We start from the raw sequence: 22,347 nt of genomic DNA on the forward strand, positions 1-22,347 counted from the left end.
CATTTGGCTGGAGGTCTAGGCAGGTAAAAACATTAATGCCTTTTTTTCTGCTGTCTTTTTTAAAATTGACAAGGCCAGGATAAAGGTTAACAGAGCTGTGTCTTCCTTCGCGTATAGGAACGGAGGTGTTGTTGTTAGACATTTTGAATTGAGAAAAAGGGGAGGGTGCTTTTTGGCTGGCTGACGGGGTTCATTTAAATGCGGTGGGTATCGACATCTGTGCACTCTGTTTACAGGAGGGTATCGAAAGGGCCATAGCTTTTCGGTTTGGCAGGGTCTGGGGCCTTTGAGGTGTTCAAGGGCCCTCGTGGCGGTTGGGGGGGGGAGTCCTTGGAGTTGGTGGAAATTGGTCTAGGGGATCCATTGGCATATGGGCCCTCCGTTTGGGAGTTCAACATTGTGGATCTGATGAATTTGTGGGGAGGAGTTCCGGCAGGGGTGGTCGGATACACGGGTATTTTATTGTGAACAGTGGTACCCCTTTGGGGGTTTTTGGTGCTTCTGAGCCAGTAGGGTAATGGCTGGGAGTAAAAAATTGGTGTTATGTTACGTTCACTTTTGCTTGGTTAATCACCAGATTCTTGGGAGCTTCAAGGACTCCAAGAGTAAGGCTATGTGCCCACATAGCGTTTTAAAACGCACACTAAAAACCGGACTCCTTCCCAGAAATCGCACGTTTTTTTCCCGCGCGATTTCACCGCGATTTTACCGCGATTATGATCGCGATTTTGCCGCGATTTTCGCGTGCGATATTCAAGCACTTTCCAAGCGATTTGAAGCATCTCTTGGAAAGTGATTGACAGGTCGGTCACACTCGTCAAACATAGTGTTTGACAAGTGTGACCAGGTTTTTACTATTGAGGCCGCCTATGCGGCATCAATAGTAAAAGATAGGATGTTAAAATGCTAAAAAAAATAAAAAAATCTGGGTATATTTACCTTCCGGTGTCCCGCGCTGCATTCCCGGGCCTCAGCGCTCCCAGTAATGCCTTGCGAGACCTGTGCTGACGTAGTCTCGCGTTGCTATAGCGATCTCGCGAGACCGCTAGAGTCACGCGAGACTACGTCATCACAGGACCTTGCCGCAAGGCATTACTGGGAACGCTTAGGCCGGGAATGCAGCGCGGGACGCCGGAAGGTAAATATACCCCGATTTTTTATTTTTTATTCTTTTTTTTACAGGGGTATGGTACCCAGGGCCTTGAGGACAGTCTCCTCTCCTCCACACCGTGGGTACCAACCGCACATCAGACGCTTAACTTCCCGCATGGTGGGCATAGCCACATGCGGGAAGTAAGCGATTCTCATGCATTCCTATGGGTGCGGAATCGCGGCAATTCTTTGCGATTCTGCACAAAAGAATGAGCATGCTGCAATTTTTTCCGCGATGCGATTCCGCCGCGGAAAAAAGCGCAGCATTAGCACAGCATGTGCGGAATGCCATAGGAATGCATGGGGGGTGTTCTGTACACGATTTTTAAACGTTTTCGCAGCGTTTTCGCGCCGAAAATCGCGGCAAAAACGCTTAAAAATCGCTACGTGGGCACACAGCCTAAATTTATTTTATTTTAATGTTTGTTGTTTGTTAAATAAAGGCTGCTGTGGCCATAACATTCCAAAGAAAATGGGTGTCTTGGTTTTATTTGAGGGGTTATTAAGGATTCACTGTCTTATTGGGTAAGAGGTTGGTTGAAGGGGCTGTTCATATACTTTCACAATACCTCGACAATACCAATGTCATGCAATTTTCCACCAATCAAACCCAGGTGGGCATGATCCCAGGTGCTCAAACTTGACTGTCCCGAGATCCAGTTGCTTCTACCTGTCTGAAATCTGGTAGTTTACATATCAGGTCCCAAAAGTTTAAAAGCAATATTTATGTGATGTGCTGAGATACATAGCTCTACTTTACCATGTTTCAAATATCCTCTTCAGGACGGAAGAGGACTTCGACTCTATCACCACCAATTGGAGTAGCAAACTTGAAAGACAATATTAACCCTTTAATCAGCCTTGTCACATGACGTATGATAAAAAGCCAAACCAGGCACTCCATTTGCAGACACGTGTTTTGTTGTGCAAAAGTCTGATTTAGCAAAGTGAGAGACCGCTGACAGGAGGTCTATAGGGGAATATTTCTTCTTGTTGAGAGTGCCAAGCTGGCATAAGGAGATTTATAAGCCATGAATAGAAGCATTGTAAGCCTAAAAGTCTCCTTAGACCAACTTGGCAGTCTCCACAAGGAGAAACATCTTAGCTTAGAGTACCATGTTGGGCATGACTTACATGGTACTGAGAGGAATTTAGAACATGAAATGTTCCTTTTAAGGTTTGGTCAACTTTGCCAATTTCCTTTTTTCTGATGTGTACATGTTTGGGCTTTTTTTCTCAATCAGCAAAATTTGTGATCACCTAAAAACGGTAAAAACAGAACTTACTCTGGGGCTGGGTTTCCTTTAGCTTTACATTTGATGGTAAAATCGTCTCCTACAGGAAAAGCAACTTGGATACCTTTGGTAACTTCAACAATTGTTGGCAATTGCTCCACTGTAAGGAATAGAGTTTAGGAAAGTTAGAGCCATATCCAACAATAGACATCTATCTATCTATACAAATAAAATTAAAAATCGGATGCTATAGGGTAGATCCATATGGATCCCATTTTTAGTACATCCATAGACCTGAATGGGTTAATCTCATCCTAAATAAGGAGAAGACTACTGCATCTGAATAGCCCAATTAAATAACATTGGTCTGAGTGCTGTTAGACCAAAAAGTAAGTATCGATAGGAGAATGGCAGTGTAATGGAAGATGTATATTTCTAGGATGAATCACATTTATCATTGACAAATATTCTTCCACAGTATTCTGCGTAGAATGGGACCATCTTTTTCGCTGATCTCTGGAGCTTTGCATTGAGTTTGGTTTAGAGTTGTTAAATAGAATGTTACCCTGGAAATAGTTAAGACAAAATATGCATAATTTATGAGTATGTCTAATAAACTCATCATGTATGGAGGGTGATACATTTGCATACTTTTTGTCACGATGACCCGTCCTGTGTGACGCAACCCGCAGGCCGGTAAGTAAAACAACAAGACAAGTGGAAAAGGGAAACAGTTACAACGGTGGGCCCTGCGATAGGGAACGGGGACGTGCACTCCCCTGAGTCAGTGTCCCTAACACTCCTAACGTTCCCTAAGCCGGTTCCGCACCAGGCGCCGATCAGGATACCTGTCGCCCTAGCACACCATACACCTATCCCTTGCTAGGGAGCTGGGTGGCGCAGGCACTGGCCCCACCGCTATACTAATACACACTAAGGAAAAACACAAACAGGGAAACACCACTTAGCTTTAGTCTGTTGCTCTTGCTTCCAGCAACAGAGTCCACCACCAGAATGCAGCTTTCCTCCTGAATGGCTGCCACCAAGCTTTGTCAGAGTTGCCAGGAAATCCCCTATGACTCCTTCCACACCAACGCTCAGACAGTGCTGCAAGGAAGGCTCTCCATCTCCTTCCTCCACCAAGGATGGTTGAAATGAACACTATCACCAACACTGATTGCAACACCCGAGACTCTTTTATAGCAGAGCCAGAGCAATCACACCTGCATTATAATCATGTGCACTTAACCAAAGAAACCAGAGTGCAATGATGCTCACCACCACCGGGGGAAAAACTAGCACACCACTGTGTAATAATCCTAATAGCCACCGGGGGCAAAAACCCAAACTTAAGCACAGCTAAGGAAAAAAAAAAAAAAGGTTACCTGTGCATTTTATCAGTCATGATCCAGCATGGATCATGACACTTTTGTACTTTTGTTCCATGTTTGCATACATCAAATTCATTCATATTTCTATAACTACTAAAGGTGCCGATCCCTAGATCAGTTCTTGTCTACGTCTTGGATCTAGGACAGGTCTCTACATATTTATGAATAACAGTAGGAAACTTACATGGTCTCCACATCATTTTTCATAATGAACAATTAGATTTTAAATATGATTTCCAGACGATGTTGGAAAACTGGAAATCAGGGGTGCGTAACTTTTTTTTAGTCCAAGGGCCACCTTGTTATACTGAACCAACCAGCGGGCCGCACTAACAATTAAAGAAGTATATGTCTGCCAGGTACAAATTCTACTTACAGGACTCTTATCTCCAAAAATCAGCACTCTAACGGTACGTTCACGCTGAGATTTGTGACGAGGATTTCAAAATAGATTCTGCTCCTAACGCCACATCAAAAACTGAGTCAAATACTATTTGAACAAGTTTCAGATTGATTTTACTAGGAAAAACTCCTTTACTTACGGTACTAATAGGAAGCTTATTCAATAAGTATTTGAAGGATTTTTTCATGTGGATTTGCAATAATATCAGCTTCTAAATAATCGTAAAAAGCTGTGTGACCAGGCACTAAAGAGGAAGAGGTCATGCATACACAAGGCTCTCTCCAGTAGATTTTTTTTTACTTACTGGCTAATGTTCTCATAAACTATTGGAGCTGCCTCAGACATGGAGACCACCTGTTTAAGTCACATACGTCTTTCTGGAGTGCTGAACGGGTGATGAGACCCCATTCTCCTGATGTATGAGGCCTTCAGAGATGTCTACACTGTGCACCATTAGTCCTTGTTAGTCCCTGCGCCTCAGCTGCGGCCACTACTCTTCTTTCTGTGACTGCTCACATAGCGTTAACCTGTCAAACAATCATTTTTTCTGTCCATGAGGTTAGGGGCCGCACACAGAATGGCATCGTGGGCTGCATGTGGCCCCCTGGCCGCAGGTTGTGCACCCCTACTGTAGATGTTTGCTCAGAGATGTGAATGGTTGATAATTGTACCCAAGTGATTAAAGATTGTTCATTCTATTTAGTCATTGATGGGGATCTATCACCTAAGTTGGTCCCCTACTAACTCTTGGTAGCGCGACCTCAGCACCAAAATCTGGGCACAGATTTTGTATATTGAGAAATGGAAAACCCTTTCAATTGGGTATTTCTCATAATCATAAAGGAGTAAAATCGCAAACTACTTGTAAAAGCAATCAACTTTGCAATGTACCATTCATTGAAAATCTTGTCCGTTCTCTAGAATTGAGGGATTTTTAATTCTACTGTGCACTGCTCCTAGCCTAGGATGCTGGCCACCACTGATCAGAGGAGGCTAGTGTCCTTGATATGGAGCATACACTTGTAAGTTCTTTGCTTTAGTTTAGAACTTGCAGGCACTGCTTCTCGCCAGTGTCCCTGTGCTCCTCTGATGTTACATAGGCAAAGCTATCTCTGCTTTTCCTTTGCAACATCAGTTAGGGAACTGCTCAGCCATGGTATGGCCAAATGACAATTTAAGAGTGCACCGTCCCTTTGCAAGCATGGAACCAGGAGGCAAGGGAGTGGTGTGTCCTGAAGATAGGATCAACCCCTTTAAGTGACATTTCCTACACATTCAGAGCAATGTAAATATATTATGCTTCCTTATCACACCAGCTTCTACTACCCATGAGTAGAAATCTATTTTCTATCTGGTCTGTTCTCTGCTGTGATTTGTGGAATTATACACCATACTGATATGGCACATACCTTGTCAAAAACCTGAACGGTGGAGGTGTCGAGAGTAGGGTTTCCAGTGCTCTAATATTGATGATGAATCCTAAAGATTCTCATACACCTAAAATAACTTTCGACCAAACACTAGTTTGGGCTACAGACATCATTATGTGAGGATAATGTGAGGACCATCAAACTGTATGTAGGAACTGTGGGGCCATCATACTGTGTAACGGGAATGTGAGGGCCATCATGCTGTATGTGGGAACTGTGGGGCCATTATACTGTGTAAGGAAAATGTGAGGGCCATCATAGTGTATGTGGGAACTGTGGGGCCACATACTGTCTGAGGGGAATGTGAGGGACATCATACTGTGTGAATGGAATGTGAGGGCCATCATACTGTATATGGGAACTGTGGGGCCATCGTACTGTGTAAGGGGAATGTGAGGGCCATCTTAGTGTATGTGGGAACTGTGGGGTCATCATACTGTCTGAGGGGAATATGAGGGCCATCATAGTGTATGTGGGAACTGTGGGGCCATCATACTGTGTAAGGGGAATGTTAGGGCCATCATACTGTATGTGGAAACTGTGGGGCCATCATACTGTGTAAGGGGAAAGTGAGGGTCATCATAGTGTATGTGGGAACTGTCGGGCATGTGAAGGCCTGTTGTGAATTCTCTGGATCTGACTTCTGAGTCGGGGCTCCCTCTGGTGGTTACTGCGGGTAGTGGAGCTGGCCGGGTTGATAGAAGTCTGCCACCTGACGACGATGATTGGAAATCAGGGGTTACTGACTGGGAGGATATAAGTGAGCAGGCTTCCCTCAGATGTTGCTGGTGATTAGTTTCTTCCTATGCATCTTGAGGTCTGCTGTCTCCTTCCTGATCCTGCGTTTTTCAGTTAAGTTGTTCATTTGCTAATCCTTTGCATCTGATCTGGCTTTGCCTCTTTCTGCTTTGTGTGCGGGTTCAGCGTGGTCCCTGCTGGGGCTGTGCTGGACCCCACTCCATATGTTACAGCTTGTATCAGTTTGTTCAGTCCCCTGTTATATTAGTCTCTTTTTCTTTTCAGCCAGTTCACACCAGAATACTGATATAGTGGGGGAGAGGTCGTGAGACCTCAGTGTTTTTTGTACATCAGACGTGTTGGATTTTTTAGGGTTTTTGCGTGATTGCAGACAGTGTCTTTCCTTTCATATCCTATCTAGACAGCTTGGGCCCCATCATTTGCTCAGTCTATTTTCTGCCTGTGTTTGTGCCTCATCTTGTCTCACCGACAATATGCGTTTGGGGGCTATTTCTTTGGTGTTCTACTCCGGGGCAGTTTAGATTTCACCTTTCTTGCTTTAGGCTTAATTAGTTCTCTGGCCGTGCCGTGGCGTCTAGGGCATCGTAGGTACGCTCCACAGCTACTGTTAGTTGTGTTGTTAGGATTAGGGGTCTGCAATCCACTAAGCGACCAACCTTTCTGGTTTCCTGGTGGCCTAGCCCATTTCTGCCATCCTCCTCGGTGACCTATTCATAACAGAATCACCAGCCTAAACTGTAGACTCTAGAGTACTCTAAAGAAGGAAAGAATTGTAAAAAAAAAAAAAAAAAAGGTGTTAGAATTTTTTAAATATATTTTTTCCTCTTTTTCTCTGGGGCCGTAGGACGTAGGATGATTTTTTCTCTAATGGAGACTAAGCAATTGTCCGATCGTGATGAGCAGCTCGCTGCTGAAGTGCGGGGAATTTCTGCCTATCTCGTTCAATCATCTGCTGTAGAACCAAAGATCCCCCCTTCTGATGTGTTTTCTGGGGATTGGTCTAAATTTTTGAATTTTAAGAATAATTGTAAACTATTTTTCGCTTTGAAACCTAACTCATCGGGGAGCTCGGTGCAGCAGATTAAATTTGTCATGTCCCTGCGATCCCCAGGACTGGGCTTTTTCGCTGACACCTGGAGATCCTATTCTGGCTAATGTGGATGCGTTTTTTCAAGCCCTGGGGTTGTTGTATGATGAACCTAATGCTATTGATCAAGCTGAAAAGACTTTATTGGCATTGAACCGGGGTCAGGATTCTGCAGAGTTATATTGTCAAAAATTCAGAAAGTGGGTGGTTCTTACTAAATGGAATGATGATGCACTAGCAGCTCTCTTTCGGAAAGGTCTGGCAGAAACTGTAAAAGATGTTATGGTGGGATTTCCTGTCCCCTCTGGTCTTGACGACTCTATGTCTTTGGCCATTCAAATTGATCGACGTTTACGTGAACGTAATACTACACGAGAGGCGGTGCTGCCTTTCAAACAAACTTCTGAACCCATGCAATGTGATAGGGTTTTGTCTAGGGAACAATGTCAAGAGTTTAGAAGGCCTAGTAAGTTGTGCTTCAGGGGGATGCAGCAGTGCTGGGCAGGTTGGCGCAGGAATAAGTGGAGGACACCAGGGCTTGTAGTTCCAAAGCTTTACTCACAGTATGTTGTACTAACAGGTGACTGCCTCCATGCCGTGTCCTCCGGGTCAGGGACTCAGTCAACCTCCAGGCCAGATGGAATACTCCTTTCCAACACTCCGCCAACATGTGCCTTTCTGAACGTCTCCTCTTGTAGCACCTTTAAATGAAGTACTACTAGTACTGAGTTACACTGGAGTCCTCCTGTCTGATGTTCTTATGAACTCTACTTGTATGGCAGACAGCTGTAGCCTGCTTTGGGGACTTCTTGCTACTAAGTCCCGGCTCACTATCCAGTTGCTGTTGTGCCCCCAAGCCTTGTGTGGGAATAGAGCATTTACAGCTTCCTATTCCTCCGGTGTCTGCTGCAGGACCATTAGTATCCATACAACCTCGGGGACCGGGCCCCGGCCTTGCGCTTGGAACTTCTAGGAAGGGTTCTCTTCTAACCCACGTCCTCTGTTCCCTTTTACTCCTCACGTTCCGTACTATTCTTTCTTTCTATGGAGAATCAGGCTTTCAGTCTATGTTGCTCTCTCTCTCCCTCCCTTTCCCGTGCCAGCAGACCCAGGTCACTGGGATCTGCTGCAGCACCCCCATCCATCTATCCCTCTCTCCAGGGATCTTCTTCTCTCCAGCTCTCCAACCAACTGACTAATTGTCGTCCTCAATTCTTCCCGCTCCTTTTAATGTAATCTAACTCCACCCACCTCCCAGCACGTTTCGTGTTCCAAGCAGGGAGCCACCAAAGGTGCTTTGCTATACTCCAAGCAGGGAGCCACCAAAGGTGCTTTGCTACACTACTTTGTGGTATGGGGTGCAGGTGTTGGAGTGTGGTCAGGAGCTTCCACCTTACCTTGATGGTGGGATAACACACCTCAGGAGGAGGTGCAGTACCTCTGTGGTGACTGAGCCTCAGGGGCGCCACATACCCCCCCATTAAACACAGCACGTCCACGGGCTGCAAGGCAAACACAGTTGACAATACAGGAACATACAAATTTTTATATTGTATAATAAACATATCTTATACTAAACTTCCCAATGTGGGAGGCACTGTTTCTTGAACGTTACTAACAATTTAACTGTCTATCTATATTGAAAGTTATGCTACCTATTTAAAGTGCTATGGAAGCAAATTCACTATCACTTCAAGTATTCTGCATCAACACACTTCATCATATCTTCTACTCTCCATCATTAACCTTAAGCGATAACCGCTGATGCCTGGTTCATCACCTACATCTTTCAAATCTTTATTCTCATTTCTCATCTCTTTATTAATACATTCCTATAAAAGTTACTGTGACTAACTACATTCTTCATAAAAGCTGTTTTCTATCTATTAATACTTTCATAAGACACATTATCAAATACTTCACATCAAAAACTTCAATAATTCTTGTAAGTGCTGGACACCGCTCCCAGCCGGGAACTCCTGCAGTGTCCTTTGATTGGAGCTATGCTCCAGGTGAGGTAGTCTTTATCTTCAAAAGATCTATGTAAAACCAAGAAAGGGCACCTAAAGAGGTGAAAACTATTTACAACCACAGTCCGGATCACTCAGTGTTCATGATCTCCACAGTTCAATTATGCAAAATATGCTGCCAATGCAACTGGGCAACAAAACTGGTGTCACGATCACGTGTGTCCGGACGCAGCAGTTACCACAAGGCGAACCCATACGTCACACGTGAACCTGGAAACCCTGCCTCCAGTGAAGCGAATTTAAATAATAAAGGGAAACCTGGGTAACATTAACAATGGTAGGTCCTGCGATAGGGAATAGGGCGTGGAGACCTCCAGTACTCCCCTGAGCCAGTGTCCCTGCACTCCTAATGTTCCCTATGCCGGTTCCGCACCGGGCGACGCACCCGTAACCCGTACCTCAAAACCCTGACTCGCCCTGGACCTAAACCCTCACTTGGGAATAGGTCGGTGCGGAAACTAATCCCACATCTGCACTAAACACACATGAGGAAAGATGACAATACAGGGGAAACACCACTTAGCTTTGCTCTGTTGCGTGCGCTCCTAGCAACAGAGCCCACCACGTGCGTGCATCTTCTCCTCCACCCGGATCCATCATCATAACCGGATCCATCACCATAGTGCAGCCTTGGAGCAGAGTCCACCACCAGTTGCAGCTGCCCAGTAAACAGAGTCCGAAGGATGAGTCCAGCTTCTGCCAAAAAGTCCAGCATGCTCGAGTCCAACTTTTCTGCCAAGACGTCAAGCATGCTTGAGTCCAGCTTTCAGCAACCAAGTCCAGCATGCCGAGTGAAACTCTCACCATAGTCGCCATTCCACCAAGCCATGCAAGCACTTCCTGCTGACACCATAAACTGCGACTCCACCACGCCATGCCAGCCCTTCTTGCAGACTCCAACGATGAACTCCACCAATCCATGCCAGCTCTCCTTGCAGACTCCATAGCTGTCTCAACCCCTCTGGCTGGGCTGCACAGGACTCATGTTCAGCTCCCTGATCACCCAGACTTGCTTCCCAAATGACTCACAATATCACCAACAATGATTGCACACACCTAACACTCTTTTATAGAGCGTCACACTTGCTTTATAATTAACGTGCACTTTAAAACTAAAGTGTAATACCACTCACCACCACCGGGGCAACTTAGAACAAACGACAGCACGTGTAATAATTCTAATTGCCACCGGGGGCAATCAACCTACTTTGGCACCAAGGCAAAAGAAAAAAAAGTTCACTTTGTCCATTTAAACTGTCAGATCCACTTCGGATCATGACAACTGGAAAACAGAAAAAGAACCATGATAAACAAATAAGGCACAACGGTGCAAATACCCCGCTGGGTAACGAAAGTCAATGGAATGTTTCTTTATTGAGGGTCCCCTCCTGGGGTACTGGAAGCTGGTTTTCCTGGCTGCTGTTTCCACGGAAGAATTTCTTGACATCATCTTCCTGCTGTTTACTCACGAATTGCATATACTCTTTCTCCCAAGGAGTTAAATTGGAATCTGCTTTTGAAGGTAGCATTTCCGCTGTTACTGGTGGTATTTCTGCTACCAGTGGTTCTGCAGGAGTTGCTAGGGGTACCAATGGCTGTGGTTCCTCCATTTCAGGTGGTACCGTTGTCTTGATTTTTGGTCTGATGCCTGGTGTCACTGGCGTCTGTGGACACTTATAAGGGTTGAGGCGAGGGTCCTGAACTTGTGGCAAAGGAAACCCATGATGCATAGTAACACCCATTAGCTGCTCAGACTCCTCTGCTGGGATCAGAAGATGTCGAATGGGGTGCACCTGCTCCAGTCTCACTCTTTTCAGCTGGGATTTCTTCCACTTCCCCATCCCAGTCAGCTTAGTGCTTTTAAATTGGGAACACAGCTCTTCCATTTGTCCCATGCGGAGTACCGGCCCGTTGCACGCGGTGTACGGGAACTCAGGGGGCAACCCGGTTGCAGGGGTGGCGATCATACCTGATGTTTCCCGGTGGTGCAGTCTTGGCTCCGGTGCAGGCATGGTGCGGTTCCTGGTGGCAGCGGTAGTAGTGGTGGATATCCGAGTAGGTATCGGAGATGGTGGTGGTGCAACTGGCGGTTCCCGGTCTGCGGGGATCTCCCGTGGGACCTGCGCGGCCGCGCTAGGTCAAGACGGGAGCTTCTCTTCCTCCGCTTCAGCTCCCAAAGCTTCACACAGCGGCGATGGCAACGGAGAGATGACAATAGACGCTGCCAGTGACATTGCAGCAGTGTCAGACGCTACAGGGTCTTTTTGCTAGAGATCCGGTGTACTGGTGGCAGGTACCGGTGACACGGGTATCGCGGGTGTAGGCCCCTCCTGGGTGTGCTGCCTGTTCAACTTCTGTAAGGCCTCCTGCCTCAGTCGCAGATGGGTTGTCAGCTGGGCTATTTCCTCCTCCAGCTGACGGTGGTTCATTGTGGAAGCCAGATCCGGAGCCTTCAGTTGCTGCGCCTGGGAGGTTCAGCTCAACCTCCATTCGCTCTTCAGGCCTCCTTTCTCCCTCCATCATGGCGTTCTGGCGTTCTTCTTCCCGCCTTGGCTCTTTTCCCGCCACTGGCTTCCGCTCCTCCTTCTGAGGGCGGCGTCTTTTTCCTACTCCTCCATACCAAGCCAGTATACGAACCCCTCGGGGGGTGGGCCATGTTGCTTTCGCATAGAAGTTCAGACAGGGGAGGCCCAAGACAGTCCACGCTCTTTTCTTAGGACCACCCATGTTGTCACACCCTTCTTTGCCGCGCCAGCGGCCATTTTTAGCATTCATTTCACAGTCTATCAAATTGGGTCTTCTGCACATTTCCAAAAGTTTTAAGTCTTAGGCACACAGAACCCAATGGCATCGGGTCTCGTCATCCTGTTCATGATGCCAAAAATGGGTCACCCTCACACCCAGGGCTGTGGGGTACTCGGTACCGGGCCCGATGAGCTTTTATAGGAGATGTCACGGCAGCTGCCCGTGGCCCTGGGCGCCCATTGTAAAAGGGGTTGTTGCAGTGTGCTTATGCTGATGAAAGTTTATAAATGATTCGTGATGCCACCTGTGGTGTTCGGCAATGAAGATGCAAGCCAACGCTGCAGACAGATCCTCTGGGACAGATGGTGTGGTGCAGCAGTGATGTTATAGCCCTCCACAGGCAGGGCTGTAGTCCCAGGGCAGAGTAGGTGATGTGACACATAGTTGGTGTAGTGTCAGTCGCAAGGGATGCAGCAGTGCTGGGTAGGTTGGCGCAGGAATAAGTGGAGGACACCTGGGCTTGTAGTTCCAAAGCTTTACTCACAGTCTGTTGTACTAACAGGTGCCTGCCTCCGTGCCTTGTCTTCCAGGTCAGGAACTCAGTAAACCTCCAGGCCAGATGGAATACTCCTTTCCAACACTCCGCCAACATGTACCTTTCTGAACGTCTCCTCTTATAGCGCCTTTAAATGAAGTACTACTAGTATTGAGTTACACTGGAGTTCCTCCTGTCTGATGTTCTTATGAACTCTACTTGTACGGCAGACAGCTGTAGCCTGCTTTGGGGACTTCTTGCTACTAAGTCCCGGCTCACTATCCAGTTGCTGTTTTGCCCCCAAGCCTTGTGTGGGAATAGAGAATTTACAGCTTCCTATTCCTCTGGTGTCTGCTGCAGGACCATTAGTATCTATACAACCTCGGGGACCAGGCCCCGGCCTTGCGCTTGGAACTTCTAGGAAGGGTTCTCTTCTAACCCACGTCCTCTGTTCCCTTTTACTCCTCACGTTCCGTACTATTCTTTCTTTCTATGGAGAATCAGGCTTTCAGTCTATGTTGCTCTCTCTCTCTCTCTCCCTTTCCCGTGCCAGCTGACCCAGGTCACTGGGATCTGCTGCAGCACCTCCATCCATCTATCCCTCTCTCCAGGGATCTTCTTTTCTCCAGCTCTCCAACCAACTGACTAACTGTCGTCCTCAACTCTTCCCGCTCCTTGTAATGTAATCTAACTCCACCCACCTCCCAGCACGTTTCGTGTTCCCAGCAGGGAGCCACCAATGGGTGCTTTGCTATACACCAAGCAGGGAGCCGCCAAAGATGCTTTGCTACACTACTTTGTGGTGTGGGGAGCAGGTGTTGGAGTGTGGTCAGGAGCTTCCACCTTACCTGGATGGTGGGATACCACACCTCAGGAGAAGGTGCAGTACCTCTGTGGCGACTGAGCCTCAGGGGCGCCACACTTCTTTTGTGGGGACGCCTCTCATACTATTTCTGTCTGCCCTAAACGAGAAAAATATTTTGCTCACTCATTTGTGGTGGGCATTGTACAGCCTAAGTTCCTTTTGGCGGTTACTTGATCTGCTACTTGTCTACATTTTCTGCTAAGGCTTTTGTCGATTCAGGAGCAGCTTTGAATCTGATAGATTTTGATTTTGTCAAACGTTGTGGTTTTCCCATTGTGACCATGCGGACCCCTATTCCTTTGAGGGGTATTGATGCTACCCATTTGGCGGAGAATAAACCCCAGTTTTGGACCCAGATGATAATGCGGGTCGCCCCGGACCACCAAGAGAATTGTAAATTTTTGGTGTTGAACAATTTACATGATATTATTGTACTGGGTTTTCCTTGGTTGCAAACCCATAATCCTGTTTTGGATTGGAAATCTGTGTCTGTGGTGAGCTGGGGTTGTCAATGTGTTCTTAGTGACACTCCGGTTTTCTCCATCTCTCCCCAGTCTCATGATGTTCCTGACTATTTGGCTGATTTTTCTGATGTATTTAGTGAGAGTAAGTCTGTGTCTTTGCCTCCACATAGGAGTTATGACTGTGCAATTGAGTTAATGCTCGGGTGTAAATTTCCCAAGGGTCGGCTTTTCAACTTATCTGTACCTGAACATGATGCTATGCGATCTTATATCAAGGAGTCATTGGAGAAGGGTCATATCAGACCATCCTCTTCACCTTTTAGGTGCTGTTTTTTTTGTGGCCAAGAAAGATGGCTCATTAAGGCCATGTATTGACTATTGCTCCATTAACAAAATCACTGTTAAATATCAGTACCTGTTACCCCTGATTTCTGATTTATTTTCCAGAGTTAAAAGTACTTGTTGGTTTACCAAACTTGACCTCAGGGGGGCATATAATCTTATTCGCATCAAGCACGGGGATCAAAGGAAGACGATGTTTAATACTCCGGAGGGACACTTTGAGTACCTGGTGATGCCTTTTGGGCTCACTAATGCCCCTTCCGTCTTCCAATCTTTTATGAACAATATTTTCCGGGACTTTGTGGATACGTTTTTGATCATTTATCTGGATGATATTGTGATCTTTTCCAGTGATTGGGATTCTCATGTGGAACATGTCCGGACTGTGTTCTGGATTTTAAGGGCAAATTCTCTGTATGTTAAGGGATCGAAATGTCTCTTTGGTGTACAGAGGATTTTGTTTTTGGGATTCATTTTGTCCCTGTCTGCTATTGAAATGGACCCGGCCAAGGTACAGGCCATTTATGATTGGGTTCAGCCCACTTCTCTGAAGGCTCTCAAGAAGTTTTTGGGTTTTGCTAATTTCTACCATAAATTTATAAGTAATTTTTCTGGTATTGTTAAACCACTGACGGATTTGACCAAAAAGGGCGCTGGTGTGGTGAATTAGTCTACAGAGGCTGTCTCAGCATTTCAGGAGCTTAAGCGGAGATTCACTTCTGCTCTGGTTCTACGGCAACCTAATGTTTCACTTCCATTTCAGGTGGAGATAGATGCTTCTGAGATTGGTGCAAGAGCCATTTTGTCTCAAAGAGATCCGGTAACCTCTAAGATGAATCCCTATGCCTTCTTTTCTCGAAAATTTTCCCCATCTGAATCGGGAATTGTTGGCCATGAAGTGGGAATTTGAAGAGTGGACACATTGGTTGGAGGGAGCTAGACATCAAGTTATAGTCCTCACCGACCACAAGAATTTGATTTATCTTGAATCAGCCAAGCGCTTGAATCCTAGACAGGCTAGGTGGGCCTTGTTTTTCACGCGTTTTAATTTTGTGGTCTCCTTTCTTCCGGGCACTAAGAATGTTAAGGCAGACACCCTTTCTAGGAGTTTCTTTGCGAATTCTCTTGATGTGACCAAGCCTATTACCATTCTAAATGAGGGTGTAGTTCTTTCCACCATCTCACTCTATTTGAGACGTGCCCTGGAGGAATATCAGGCGGACAAACCTGATCGATGCCCTATGGGAAAGTTGTATGTCCCTGACCAGTGGAGGAGAAGAGTAATGTCTGAAATTCATTGCTCCACGTTAGCTGGTCATCCAGGTATTTTTTGTACCAGAGATTTGGTGAGTCTGTCTTTTTGGTGGCCTGCCTTATCTTGTGATGTCAGGAATTTTGTGCAGTCCTGTGGGACTTGTTCTCGGTCCAAGCTCTGTTCTCGCTCTAGTGGTTTGTTGATGCCCCTGCCGGTGCCCAGGAGGCCATGGACCAATATCTCAATGGATTTTATTTCTGATCTCCCTGTCTCTCAGTGAATGACTGTTATCTGGGTGATCTTTGATAGATTTTCTAAGATGGTCCATCTTGTACCACTCCAAAAGTTGCCATCTTCTTCTGAGTTGGTACCCTTGTTTTTACAACAGGTGGTTCGTTTGCACGGGATTCCTGAGAAAATTCTGTCAGACAGTGGAGTCCAGTTTGCTTCCAGATTTTGGAAAGCTTTTTGTTCCAAACTGGGAATTCAGTTATCTTTCTCCTCGGCATTTCATCCTCAGACCAATAGGCAGACTGAGAGGACAAACAGACTTTGGAAACCTATTTGAGATGTTTCATATCTGCTGATCAAGATGACTGGGTCTCATTTTTGCCCTTGGTCAAAAATGCGCTAAACAATAGGGCTAGTTCTGCCACTTTGATGTCTCCTTTTTTCTGTAACTTTGGGTTTCATCCTTGATTTTCTTCGGGACAGGTGGAAACTTCGGCCTGCCCAAGTATGGATTCTGTGGTAGGGAGAATGCAGCAGTTTTGGGACCAAGTAGTGGATAAGTGATATGGTGATATGGTTTGGTTGTCCTCAAAAAATATTCCTATGAAGGTTGCGTCTCCAAAATTCAAGCAAAGGTTCATTGGACCTTATAAGATTTTGGAAATCCTTAACCCTGTTTCTTTCCGTTTTGCTCTTCCAGTTACGTTTAAGATTCATAACGTTTTTCATAAATCTTTGTGGAAAAGGTTTGTGGAGCCAGTGGTTCCCATGGCGGCGCCCCCTGACCCTGTGTTGGTTAAGGGTAATTTGGAGTATGAGGTAGAAAAGATATTGGATTCTCGTCTGGCTAGAAGGAGACTCCAGTACTTGGTCAAGTGAAAAGGTTATGGCCAGGAGGATAATTCTTAGGTCTCTGCTTCTGACATTCATGCCAAAAGATTGGTTCGTGCTTTTCACCGGGCCCATCCTGATCGGCCTGGTGGCGTAGATGAGGGTTTGGTGACCCCTACTCAAGAGGGGTACTGTTGTGAATTCTCTGGATCTGACTTCTGAGTCGGGGCTCCCTCTGGTGGTTACTGTGGGTAGTGGAGCTGGCCGGGTTGATAGAAGTCTGCCACCTGACGACGATGATTGGAAATCAGGGGTTACTGACTGGGAGGATATAAGTGAGCAGGCTTCCCTCAGTTGTTGCTGGTGATTAGTTTCTTCCTGTGCATCTTGAGGTCTGCTGTCTCATGCCTGATCCTGCATTTTTCAGTTAAGTTGTTCATTTGCTAATCCTTTGCATCTGATCTGGATTTGCCTCTTTCTGCTTTGTGTGCGGGTTCAGCGTGCTTCCTGCTGGGGCTGTGCGGGACCCCGCTCCATATGTTACAGCTTGTATCAGTTTGTTCAGTCCCCTGTTATATTAGTCTCTTTTGCTTTGCTGCCAGTTCACACCAGAATGCTGGTATAGTGGGGAAGAGGTCGAGAGACCTCAGTGTTGTTTGTACATCAGACGTGCTGGATTTTTTAGGGTTTTTGCGTGATTGCAGACAGTGTCTTTTCTTTCCTATCCTATCTGTCTATTTTCTACCTGTGTTTGTGCCTCATCTTGTCTCACCGACAATATATGTTTGGGGGCTATTTCTTTGGGGTTCTACTCCGGGGTAGTTTAGACTTCACCTTTCTTGCTTTAGGCTTTAGTTCTCTGGCTGTGCAGAGGCATCTAGGGCATCGTAGTTACGCTCCATGGCTACTGTTAGTTGTGTTGTTAGGATTAGGGGTCTGCAATCTGCTAAGTGACCAACCTTTCTGGCTTCCTGGTGGCCTAACCTATTTCTGCCATCCTCCTCGGTGACCTATTCATAACAGCCATCATACTGTATGTGGGAACTGTGGAGCCATCATACTGTGTGAATGGAATGTGAGGGCCATCATATTGTATGTGGAAACTGTGGGGTCATCATACTGTGTAAGGGGAATGTGAGGGCTATCATAGTGTATGTGGGAACTGTGGGGCCATCATACTGTCTGAGGGGAATGTGAGGGCCATCATACTGTATGTGGGAACTGTGGGGCCATCATACTGTGTGAATGAAATGTAAGGGCCATCATACTATATATGAGAACTGTGGGGCCATCATACTGTGTAAGGGGAATGTGAGGGCCATCATAGTGTATGTAGAAACTGTGGGGGTCATCATACTGTCTGAGGGGAATGTGAGGGCCATCATATTGAATGTGGGAACTGTGGGGCCATCATACTGTGTGAGGGGAATGTGAGGACCATCATACTGTATATGGGAACTGTGGGGTCATCATACTGTCTGAGGAGAATATGAGGGCCATCATACTGTATGTGGGAACCGTGGGGCTATCAGTCTGTGTGAGAGTCGATAGGGCCATCATACTGCGTGAAGGTTTGTTGGAGAGATCATTCTGTGAGAGAGTTTATGGGGCCATCATAGAGTGGGAGAGTCTATGGAAGCCAACATACTGTGTGGGTAACTGTGGGGGCCATCATGGGTCACAGTCATCATAGTGTTAGCACTATACAAAAATAAAGATTATTATTATTAAGATTATTATTATCATAGTGTTTGGACCATCATACTGTATGAGGAACTGTGTGGAAATCATACTAGGAGGGTGCTCACTGTGGGGCATGTACTGTGGGACTTGCTGTGGGGTTGTCATACTGTGCATGTGGGGTACTGTGGGGACAAATTGAATGGGAGAATCAATGTAGGGTATCATATCATGTGTGTTGACATTTATCATACTGTATAGGGGCTATGTGCTCCCCTGGTTGCTCGTTTTGGCTTTGTACAGATGAAGATCGCTCAGGATAATTACCGATGGCATCAGATGTAAATGGCTCATAAATAATCACATATTATAAATTTGTGATCTGCTCATTGTAAGAAGCATAAAAGCTTTGTCTGCAATTTTGGAGGGCCGGGTCATAAACTCTCCTGAGTATCTTTACATAATAGGAAGTGAGTAATACAAAGTATAATAAAACTAGGCGAGTGATAATAATGGCAACGTATCATGTATGTCTAATAAAAGGAGTGAAACATGAAGTAAATAGCAACATCCTGATTGAAAACTTATAGCTAGTTTGTTTTAGGAGGGAGACTTGACCACTGAAATTGAAGACAAAAGTTTGCACTTGTGCTGATCGCTTCCGCATCGAGAGGTGAGTGGTGCCGACAATGTCACGCTGACAGGTGCCTGCCAGGACCTGTGCATGACCAACTAGAATCGTGCACCTGTCCTATTCATAGCTGTAAAAGCTATTTAAAAAATAAAATTTTACAATTTACCCCTAATTAAAAAAAATATATACAAATAATAACAAAAAAAATCAAATAAAAAAAACAGTCAAATGTATCACCCCCAAAAATCCAAAAACTATATTCGTATTCCAACAAATATTAATTTTTAAGACTTTTAATCCTTTAAGGATTGGGCTTTTTTTTTCCGTTAGTTTTTTTTTGTTCTTCCCTCCCCTTGTTCTAAGAGCCATATTTTTTTTATTGCTAATGTAGTCATGTGAGGGCTTTTTTTTTTTTTTAGGTTGGGCGCATTTTAGTTTTGAATAGGGAACAAGTGCAATCCAGCAGCAATGAGGTTCCATTTCATTAAAATTCAATATTCATTAGTCCATCAATAAAAACTAAATATTATGGTGTACCACAAAAAGGAAATCTTCCTGCAGGTTACAGCATAATACACATAGAGCGATGTTTCTACCAACGCGTTTCGACAAACGTCTTAGTCATGGTCATTAGTTTTGAATGACACCATTATTTTCACCATAAAGTGTATTAGAACATGGGAAAAAGCCTAAGTGTGGTGAAGTTGCAAAAAAACAAACCCCAAAACCCCTCAATTTTTCCCTTTTTTTTTGGGGGGGGGGGTTGATGTTACAGTGTTTGGTGGTTAGTAAAAATGAACTGATAACATGATTCTCCAGGTCTGTATGATCACTGGGACTCCAAACTTGTCCATTTGTTCTTTTTTTTAGTGGTGAAAGAATCTGAGATTTGTAAGAAACCTAAAAACAGTGTGTTTGTGTCCCCGTATTCTGAGAGCCATAACTTTTTTAGCTTTCCGTACATGGAGTTATGTTTCTGTTTTTTTTTGGTATTCTGAGCTGATATTTTAATTGATGCAATTTTTGGGGTACAAATGACATTTTGATTGCTTTCTATTGCATTTTTTGGGGAAAGACTCAAATCTGGTACTTCTGGCATTCGTATATACAGTATATATACAGTATATGTTTAATCTGTGATTTAAATAATTTGATATTTTAAAACATTGGACTTTTTTGGGACACAGCAATTTTAAATGTGTTATTTCTTTTTTTACATATTTTACTATGTTTATTTTTGAAGAGTAGGTGATTTAAACTTTAACTTTTTTATTTTTTAAGTGCTTTTTAAAACATTTTTTCATTAGTTCCATTAGGGGACTTGAACCTACAGGTCGTTTGATCACGTACTACATACTGCAATACTATGATATTACAGTACATAGCTAAATAAATTGTGGCTGATCTCCAGAGGAGGATAAACAAGGCTGTTATAGTGGTCTCCATTTTCAACATGACAGGTTTCCTTTAATTGCCAATGTCAGATAGTGACATAGGAATTGAGATGGTTAAACTGTAGTGATTTGCGCAAGCTCCAGTTACTGGAGTTACAGGCAGAAGCTGGTTGTGTAACACAGCCGGCATCTGCCTGATATGAAGCAGGATCAGCTTCTGAGCCAGCGTTATACTTTGCCTAACAACCTATGATGAAAATGTATATCTTAGGGCTCACACTCATAACAATAAATTAAATTGGTCCGATGTTGTTCCCGAAAAGTAGGACAAGTGTCATGCGATTGTCATGTAAGTACAATGCGATTTTTCTCACCTAGTATCCGTATGACATTTGTATGACTTGATTATTCAATCCGTATGCAATGCATTTTTAACATCAGCTTTTACATGCTGTCTTTCTCTATGTCATTTCAAGTTAGTTTTCTGAGTAATAAAAGAATCTTAAATTCTGATATAGATAGATAGAAATATGTCAGTGAGATATATAATCAGTGCTTTGCGTGTATCTATCACTGTAAATGTATTTAGCTAACTAATAAATAAACGAAAATAAATGACGTGGGGTCCCCCTCATTTTTCTTAACCAGCTGAGGGAAAGCTGATAGCTTGGTTTTGGTTTTATTGTTTTGGGAATCTGCCACTATCCATGGATCTTCCCAGCTTATAAATAACATCTCCCAGCAGTCTGCACAGCCTTTACTGGTTATTAAAAAGTGGGTACCCAGGATAAAATTATGTGGAATCCTCCTTAATTTTAATAAGCTGCATAGGCTAAACAGACAGTTGCGGGTTGATGTTAATAGGATGGATAGGGGCCATGGATATTGCCCCCCTCCCAGACTAATAACATCAGCACTCAGCTGCCCCAAAAATGGCGCATCCATTAGATGTGATAGCTCTGGCGCTTAGCCTCTGCTCTTTCCCCTTGCCCTGGTGCAGTGGTAAGTGGGGTAATAGCTGTGGGGTTGTGAGAAGCACTGCCTGTGACCGCTGGCAACTTTAATGACATCACCGCTGGTCACACGCAGCTGTGTTCTCTCGCTCAGCTCAGTGTATCCTGGATGCAGGGCTGAGCGGTTGCAGCATGTCACGGCTCAGCAATGCATCCAGATGTAGTTGAGTTGGGCTCTTCGGAAGACATATGGATTATCGGCGGACAGTTAAAGAATACTGTGATTTTTTATTTTTATTTGGACAATAAGAAATGGTGAAAGAGGGATGGGGAGTTTTTATAGCAAATAAAGGACTTTACTCTGTGTGTATTTATTAACTTAAACTTACAGGGTTTGTAATGGGATCATCTGAAAGATGCCGCTCCATTATTAACCCCTGGGCTTGATGTCAAATGACATTACAAAGCTGATATCAGCTCCACAAATATTACCCACTTGCCACCGCACCAGGGTCAGTGGAAAGAGCCAAAGCTAATGACCAAATTTGGCGCATCTTATGGATGCGCCATTTCTGGGACAGCTGAGGACTGATGTCTGGCCCCTACCCAGTCTATTGATATCAGACTGCAGCTGTCTGTTTAGCCTTTGCTGGGTATTAAAATTAGGGGGTAACCCCATGTCATGTTTTTGGGTCCTCCCTTTTTCATAACCAGTAAATGGTACACAGACTGCTGGGAGCTGTTATTGATAAGCTGGAAAGATCCATGGACAGTGGCCTCTTTCGAGAATTATAGCCCCTAGCTAATAAAATAATATAATAATCAGTATGTAAAATAGGGGCAGGTCACTGACGGATCAGTGACCTGTCATAAACCATCAGTATGAATACCTAAGCAGAGCACCACATAAAGACTCCTCCCACAGACTCAC

At 44.8% G+C, this 22,347-nt stretch overlaps 1 protein-coding gene across 5 annotated transcripts in view; it reads right to left on the minus strand.

The window, feature by feature from the left end:
- Positions 1-22,347, minus strand: part of LOC141088303 (neural cell adhesion molecule L1-like protein) — a 189,091-nt gene that overhangs the window by 87,396 nt on the left and 79,348 nt on the right. For all 5 annotated transcript variants that reach the window (XM_073574331.1, XM_073574332.1, XM_073574330.1 and 2 more), the window contains exon 3: positions 2,439-2,547. In XM_073574331.1, coding sequence (XP_073430432.1) covers positions 2,439-2,547 — 109 coding nt within the window. The remainder of the gene's footprint in view (positions 1-2,438; positions 2,548-22,347) is intronic.

This window comes from Dendrobates tinctorius, unplaced genomic scaffold (assembly GCF_039654945.1).
Source record: "Dendrobates tinctorius isolate UK_male_01 unplaced genomic scaffold, ASM3965494v1 ptg000038l, whole genome shotgun sequence".
Lineage (NCBI taxonomy): Eukaryota > Metazoa > Chordata > Amphibia > Anura > Dendrobatidae > Dendrobates > Dendrobates tinctorius.